Genomic DNA, 8668 nt, shown 5'->3' with positions numbered 1-8668 from the left:
TGAGAATGAAGTACAAATGCGCTTTACACAATTGATGTGTGAATGGATTGTGATAAGAGTTGTATGAGCCCCTAATAAAATGTTAAAAAAGAAAAGAAATATAGAATAGGGGTTTAATAAAGGAACATGCATTCAAACATAAAAAAAACACACATTTAAACCCAGTTGACACTAGTTTAAAGCACATATTCTATAGTTGCTTGCTCTCTAGATGTAGAAAATAATCCCCAATATACTTTCTTTCCTTTGCACTTCTTCCCTTCATCACCAATGGCATCTGCCTCCTCACCTCGCTCTTCTGGCCCTTGGGGGACTAGAGATTTGTGCTGGGTTGCTGCAGGTTGGGACTGAGTCCTTGGAGGCTCTGGGAGAGATTTAGAATTCACCCCCTCCTCCCAGTGTACTCCATGTCCATGTGCACGAGCTGGGACCTAGAAAGAACGGAGAAGCAGGTTAAAAGGGAATCCATTTGAGATGTGGTTAATGATGTAAGAAGAGAACCAAGAACACTTCTACAAGGGATATGTGTGGGAGGAAAGAATCTCATTACTTCCTAGGAGTAATAAGGTGCATGAATATGAACAGAAAGGAAACATTTCTGCTCAATAGCAAAGGAAAAGATTTCTGCTGGTGTCCTCCCTGCTGCATGAAACACCAATGTTTTGTGTTCCCAAAGCAGATATCCTTTTACCTGTCTACCCCGCCACCCCCATCAAAACAAACACAAAACTAACTCTAGAAATACAAGTCATACCATACCCAAATTCTGTTTATCCTCATGACACAGAAACCAGTGCTTTGGACTTATTCTCCCACTGTGATACCCATGTCCCTCCATCCCAGATTCCAGAATTCCCACAAGTTGCAACATGCACAGCCCCTTCTACTTACTGGTCGCCCTAGTATATCAATCTGCCTTTCCAAATCCTCCAGTAGGGTCACCACCTCCTCTCCACTCTGCACCTGGTGTTCCTTAACCAGAGCCTGCAGCTCGTCAGGCAGGATGATTAAGAACTGTTCCAGCACTAGCAGCTCCAGGATTTGCTCCTTGGTGTTCAAATCTGGCCTCAGCCACTGATGGCAAAGTGCCCGCAGTTGGATCAGAGCTTCTCGGGGTCCTAGAGTCTCTTGGTAGCATAACTGCCTGAAGCGAACTCGGAATAACTCTTGGCCAGTAGGGTTGTTATTATTATGCTGATTAGATTCCTGATGATCCCAACCTTGATCTTCCTCAACCTTGACAATTACAAGGTCCTCTTCAGGAGCCTGGTCAGGTGGGGGTGGGACTGAAGTCTTTCTTGGTTCTGTAGCCATTGAAGGCCAGAGAAGTTCAGGAAGCTTGTCTCCACTACCTCTTTTCGAGAGCTTTCCAAGGGTACTTGAGACAAATGAGAAAATAAATCGTATTATGGCAAGTTGAAGTTTATAGTGATGTAACAAGATATATGAACAAGCTCCTACTGTGACATGAACTTCACAGTTCATCTATTTGAAAGATCTCCACTGCACCCAAGAAACAACTCCTTGCCTACCTACCATGTCCAATCAACCCAAGGAACCTTTTTTTCTGCCTTCTCTACTAGGGGGTGTGGAACAGGTTAAATAAAAACAAAGACCAGCAACTCATGTATACTAGGGCTAAGTCAAGGAGCCCCGGGTTGTCAACGGGTTACACATTGGGACACTAACTGCAAGGTCAGAAGTTCAAAACTGCCTGCCACTCTGTGGAAGAAAGACGAGGTTTTCTACTATCACAGAGATTTACCATCTTGAAAACCCACAGAGGCGGTTCTACTCTGTTCTATAGGGTTGCTATGCGCCAGTGTAGATTCTTTGGCAGGGAAAGCTCTAACTCAAATTCTGTGTTTAACTTCAGCTGGCCCTCAATGCAGCTGGTAGATTCCTTTTAAAGTTTCCTACATCAGCTGCACTAAACTGATAACAGACAGTTTGGGTCTCAAACGTTCCCTTATTTTTTTTTTTCCATTCCCTTACTCTTAACATGAGACCAATTTCCATATAGCTCAGGAGACACACTGTTAAGCACTGGGCTAGCTGGGATATTCCTTTAAATCTGCCTAGAGGCACTTCAAATGAAAGCCTGGGATCTGCTTCCAAAGATCTGTCGTGAAAACACCACAGAGTGAAGTTCTAGCTTGTAGCACATGGGGTCACCTGGGTTGGAAGTGATTGGAGAGCAACTGGTTACCTCAGTCACGGCACTACATGTGCCTCTCATCTTCCTTCCTGTCTCAAGGCTAACTTATACTGTAAACCTTAGCAGTAGCTCAGCCATTCTCTTTGAGGTACTGGCCCTCCATGTCTAAGAAATTTCAATGACCTGCCAATACTTAGAACCCATGTCTAATTTCTTCCATTTTTGATTACAAATAAAGCCCTTATAAACATCTACATATGAAGTTTTATATTGGTATATGTTTTTCTTTCATTTGGGTAACTATCAAGAAGTAGAAGTGCTGATCTTAAGATGAGTGTAACTTTATAAAACTGATTTTTTGTTTTTAAAGATCATTTTATTGGGAAAACCAAATTTACTGCCATCAAGTCAATGCTAACTCACAGTGACCCTCTGTGGGTTTCCAAGAGAGTAACCGTTTGCGGGAGAAGACACAATTTTTGTCACTTGGAGCCGCTGGTGGTTTCAAACTGCTGACCATGTGGATGGCAGCCCAGTGCACCACCACACTACCAGGCTCCTTCAAAAGAAAAGGTCTTTTGATGTGGCTACACCACTTTGCATTTTAATGACAACGTAAGAAAAATGGCTGTTCCACATCCTGATTAGTGCTTGATATTGTCTGATGATGTTTGTTATGTTTACATTGTAGACATGCTAATGTAAGTTTAGTGATATCTCATTATGGTTTTAATTTACATTATAATGTCTTTTCAAGTGCTTAAAGCCATCTGTATATATTCTTTGGTGAAGTATCTGTGAAAAACATTTGCCAATTTAAAGTCAGGTTTATTATTAGCACATTCTGAGAGTCCCTTATGTATATGTCCTCCTCAGATATGTGATTTGCAACTTTTTTCCCAGTCAATAACTTGTCTTTACATTATTTAACGTGTCTTTCAAAAGTAGTAATTCTTAATTTTTCTTGATGTCCACTTCAACTTTCACTTGTAGGGATTATGCTTTTGGTACCATATCTAAGAAAGCTTTGCTTAACTCAAAGTCACAAAGATTGACTTCTGAAAGCCATATAGTTTTATATTTAAGTATATGAACCATGTTAATTTTCTGTAGTTTGTGGCATTGGGCAATCAACATGTAGCAATTTGCTAAAACGATTACTCTTTCGCTATTCATTTACCATTATAACTTTGTCAAAAATCAATTGACCATATATGTGAATCTACTTCTAGAATTGCTATTCTGTTCCATTGGCCTATGTCCATTTGCCAATATGACAGTCTTGAGTGTTGTGGTTTTTTAAGCCTTGAAAACAACACATCTTCAAAAGTTTTTTGTCTGTTCGGTTCCGCTGACTTTGTATATAACTTTTAGAATTAGCTTGTTCAAAAAAATTTGAAAATTGGATTTGTGTAGTATTCACAAGTGATGTCTTAACAATATTGTTTGTCATTCCAAGATCATGGTACATCTCTATTTATCTAAGCCGTCTTTCTTTCTTTCATCAGTGCCCAAACTACCTATTCTCAAAGGACAGGATAAAATAGTCTTGATGACTCCCAATTGGATGTGATCTCTCCCTTTCTGTATTATCTGTGCCACGCAATCGTTAGTGGTACAATTAATGTGTAAAAGTTTTGTAGGAATTGTGACTTCCTCATTATAGAGTTCTCAAGAAAGTGGAGGTCCATATCTTAAATTGTATGGTAGAAACAATGAAGTCTAGGGGCTATCATTATAATACTTATCTCAGTGTTTGTATTTGTTATCAGAGGTAGAGAGACCTATTTTATGTTCCCATTTCTTTGTGGGCTTTTTAAAAATTGCTTTATCATTGCCTGTTACTGCAGCGGGAACTGGTCTTGCTTTGGGTAATGGATTATGCTTTTCATGTTCCACAATGCTGTCAGAAAGATGTTCTAATGAATATGTAAGGTCGCTCTATGGCTTTTTCCTTTTAGGATTTTTATTGTGAATTAGGTGAAGGTTTACTGGGCATATAATCAATTTTACATCAAAGAGTTCACACATATTTTGTTTCAAATCGTCCACTGTAATCCCACAATGTGCCATCACATACATCTATGTGGTCCATTTATCGACTGGACTAATGGCTTCTACTTGTCTTTTTATTCTCATCACTATTCTTCCCTCTAGATAAGGATGTAGCCTTTTTTTACCGTGGCTTTTTCATAATTCTGTTTTATTGTAGAATTCTCTAGCTCAATGGTTCTCAATTGAAGTTGATTTCCTGGACATAGGACATATGACAACTTGCTGGAGACATCTGTATCACAATGGGGAGGGGAGCTCAGCGGTGCTACTAGTTCTAGAGGGCACGGAATGCAGCTAAACAACATATGATGTACAACACAGTCCAACAACAAAGAGTTATCTGGTCTAGCTGAAACCATTCAACTCCAGCTTCCTGGCAAAGTCTTTTGTACACAATCCAAACATAGGTCTTATCATATTGTAGTGCTGTTGACAGCTGTCACTGACTCATGGCAACCCTTTGCTGCTCAGCCTTGCACCATCTCCATTACTGGCTACCACATCAGACTGTTGTGACTGGTCACATTTACACTGACTGGTGGTAAAACGTAGATCAGCAGGTCCTTTCTACTAGTCCTTCTTAGGATGGAAGCACTGCAGAAACTTATTCAGCAACACATAAGCCTCATTGACAATGTTGCACATATGGTGCATCGGCTGGGAAAATGCTACCACTGAATAACTACTGCCCCTGTATTATAGTGTATAAAATATAGCAAGCATCTATCTGCTTGTGGTCATGGCCCTCCTGCACATGTTTGTTTGTAGCACTGATCTTTTTCTTTTCAGCAGAGAAGCCATAATCCATAGGAGAGTCACAATGGCAGCACTGTAGAAAAAGGAAACAGATAAATGCACACTGGAAGCTTCAGAGAATGAAGAAAAGCACCAGCAATGGTAACATAAAATAGAGAAAACAGGCAGAGGCACTTCGAGGGGTGGGGAGGAGATTGTAGGGAGTTTCTGACTTGAATCTTCACAGCTTAGCTTTTCTTCCCAGGGTTTTGTCAGCTGGCTTGTTTGTTTGGGGAGAGGTTGTGTTTTCAAATGTAATACTGCAACTGATGGATGTCACCAATTAGGGTTCTCTCAATTTCATCCTAACATGTAGGCCACCCCCCATCTTAATTCTTCCTTCTGGTGGTTAAATTCCATATTCTAGTCTTTTCCCTCTCCAAGCAGCCCATTTTTGAGGATTACAACCTATAAATGAATAAAGATATGTGCTACAAAATTATTACATTGTGTACTCTCCCCACAAATTGTGTGCATACATAGCCACATCAAGTTGGCAAGCACTTTCAAATAAATACTTATATAGCTTTCCCCCCACTTATAGACTGCCCCCCCTCCCCCCGATTATACACTTTTAAAGAATACCTAAACCCAAACCCCATTGCTGTTCAGTCAATTCTAGCTCCCAGTGACTCTATAGGATGGTTCATGGTACACCTAAGACAAAATAGTACTCCATAGTTTCTGAGGATGTAAAATTTTCTCTCACTGAGCTGCTGGTCGGTTGCAGCAGCAGCCCAACACTTAACCCACTGTGTCACCAGGTCCCCTGAAAACACAGCTAGCAGTTTCTTGATAAGGTTTTTCCAGGTTCTCAAATGTTATATAACCCTGTGAACTACTACGGTGCAACTCAGCTCTTACCCACATTATTTTTCTCAGAACATGTACAAGGAACGTTTTCTTGCTTCAGTCTAGTTGTCTAATTTGAGAAATGTCTGAACACCGAAAATAAGCTAAAACAAGAAAGATACTTTTTAAGCTTTACTGACCAAGAAAGGGTAAGTGACATAATTACTGGGCTTTGGAGGTATCTCAAATGATCTCAGCTGCATGTTTTAATATCTACCACATTCTACATTTGAACACAACAATCATCAGCAAGTGTGTACATTTGCTAGAACAATTTCTCTGCTACATACACTTAACGAGTTCAATAAAAACAACTGAAATAAGTATTATGAATAAGGTTTACGTCTACATTACCCTGAAACTGTTCAATATTTTCGCTTGCATAATTATCTGGTCAAAACACTTTTCTGAAAGGGTCAAAATAGGCAGAATAACTTTAAAGCAACCAAGAAAGACTTCTATAGCTAACTGGGCTTCCAAAACACACACAGACGTATAGATTCATGGATATCCTAACTGTGGCCGAAATGCAAAACTGCTCAGTGCAAACAATTCAGAATGTGGGCATTACTTGGATAAGGGTCCTTTGCCATTTTAAGACAATTCAGATCTGCCGCAAAATACTACTAGAAAACGATTAGCTATGAAGAAATCCAGCCCCCAGAACAAGTTTCCTAGCAAAAAGTTTGAGGACCAGAGTGTGGCCTGCACCCGCACAGCGCGACCTCAGAGCATCCGATCATGGCGGGGCGCGGCCTCGAACCAGACCCCTTCCCAGAGCCCTGGGGCCTGCTCCAGCCACAAAGCGCCCTTTCATCAGGCCCGGCGACCGAACCCCACTCACCGCGAGCTCCACGGGTGGCCGGGGGGCGGCCAAGGGTAGACAGACCTGGCGAAAGGGCGGAGTGAAAGGAGGGGCGAAAACCTTAGAGGGAGTCGACCCTTCCAGTAGCTAACTTCCCAACCTGCGGAGGTACCGCACCGGCCGACACGCCTCTCGTGCTACAGCCACTTCCGGAAACTCTCTAGGAACGCTGGAGGTCTGAACGCTCTATGGTCGGACGGGCAGAGGCCCCGAGCCCCACTCAGGACCCTGAGCTTCGGGTCGGGGTCCTCCGGCGCCTGCGCGTCGCAGATATTTGGGCGCCCATCTGGCTGTGGACCGGCAGTGATGTGGCGAACCTTCCTACCTCATCCGCCCAGGTCCCCAGGCTCCTCCACTTTGTTTGCTGGAAGATAACGGTCCTCCCGGACTGAGCCGTGGGAGCGCGGCTGGGCCCGCGTTCACGAGAGAGGTGGGTGGCAATGGTGGACAGTACACTTTAAGGATCCCTAGCATATTAATAAACTGGGTTTGCATTTGGCCTTTAGTTCCCATGAGAGCTGTTCATTCTTGAGGAATTCCTGATAATCACAGTTCATTATGTATATATATAATATATGATTACATACATACATACATATATATGCACATTTATAATTTATATAATATATATTTATCAGTCCCAAATGGCACCTGGCAAACAATATACCTTGCACTATTAAGCATTCACGGGAAAAAGACAAGGCTTTCTACTTCTGTAAAGCGTTCCAGTCCCGGAAATCCACAGGGAGAGTACTATCCTGCCCCAATATAAGGTTGCTATGAGTCGGAAGCAACTGATGGAAATTGAATTTATTAAGTGTTTTTAAAGACCAAAATTGAATATACCTTTTATAACTACTATTTTCCACTGCATCCCATCACAATGACTTAGAATAATGATAAAACTTGCATTGGAGCTTAGGCTTTAAAATGTTAACCCCATGCCAAAAGGTGAACCTAATTTTAATAGTCCAAAGTTCACAAATAGTTTACTCTTTTTTTAATTTAATTTATTTAGCTTAGTTTTTAAAACAGTTTTGTTGGCACTTCATATGTCATACAATTAAATAATTCAATCATGTCAAGAAGAGTTGTACAATCATCACCATAATCAATTCTAGAACATTTTCCTTGTACTCACTGTTATTCATGTAATTTTTAAAATCGTAGCAAAAACATACACAACAAATACTCTCCAATTCAACAACTACATGTATAGGTCAGTACCATTGATTACATTCTTCATCTTGTACAACCATTATCAATACCCTTTTCCAAATTATCCCACTACTATGACCATGAACACAATGCCCCATAAGCAACAACTCTTCCTCTTTCACCCATGGTATCCAGGGGTCAAATTTGTTTTCTTTTTTAGTAGTTTTCTTGATATAGTATTTGAAGTTTTTTTTTCTCATTTTATTGGGGACTCATACAACATTTGTTGCCATCATCATTCTCAAAACGTCTGCTTTCTACTTGAGCCCTTGGTATCAGCTCCTCATTTTCCCCCTTCCCTCCTTCCTCCCTCCTCCCTCATGAACCTTTGATAATTTATGAATTATGATTATTTTGTCATATCCTACACTGTCCGAAATCTCCCTTCACCCACTGCTCTGTTGTCCATCCCCCAGGGAGGAGGTTATATGTAGACTGTTATAATCGGTTCGCCCTTTCTACCCCACCTTCCCTCCACCTTCCTGGTATCTCCACTCTCACCACTAGTCCTGAGGGTTCATCTGTCCCGGATTCCCTTTGTTTCCAGTTTCTATCTGCACCAGTGTACAAAGTGAACCTCAAAGTTGCTAGGAGGATTCCTAATAAAATGGCCATCACAAGGGTCACCACAGAAATCCCACTAGAGAGGGAAACTACATTTGAGTGCTGCCATTTGCTCCCTAATTTTTTATTATAAATAGTAATGTAATGCTTTATTTCCACTC

General features: G+C 41.2%; 1 protein-coding gene across 1 annotated transcript in view; it reads right to left on the bottom strand.

The window, feature by feature from the left end:
* Positions 1-6800, bottom strand: part of ZKSCAN8 (zinc finger with KRAB and SCAN domains 8) — a 14296-nt gene extending 7496 nt beyond the window's left edge. Inside the window, exons 1-3 of the mRNA XM_045298699.1 lie at positions 6705-6800; positions 892-1378; positions 290-431 (exon numbers count right to left, since the gene is read on the bottom strand). Of these exons, the coding sequence (XP_045154634.1) occupies positions 290-431; positions 892-1314 (565 nt within the window). The 5' untranslated portion in view covers positions 1315-1378; positions 6705-6800. The remainder of the gene's footprint in view (positions 1-289; positions 432-891; positions 1379-6704) is intronic.
* Positions 6801-8668: the final 1868 nt, after the last annotated feature.

This window comes from Echinops telfairi, unplaced genomic scaffold (genome assembly GCF_000313985.2).
Source record: "Echinops telfairi isolate 266 unplaced genomic scaffold, ASM31398v2 ScPeMD7_7441;HRSCAF=8479, whole genome shotgun sequence".
In the NCBI taxonomy this organism is placed as follows: Eukaryota; Metazoa; Chordata; class Mammalia; order Afrosoricida; family Tenrecidae; genus Echinops; species Echinops telfairi.
Note: the sequence above shows the minus strand (reverse complement) of the source record. Positions and strands in the feature narration are given on the sequence as shown.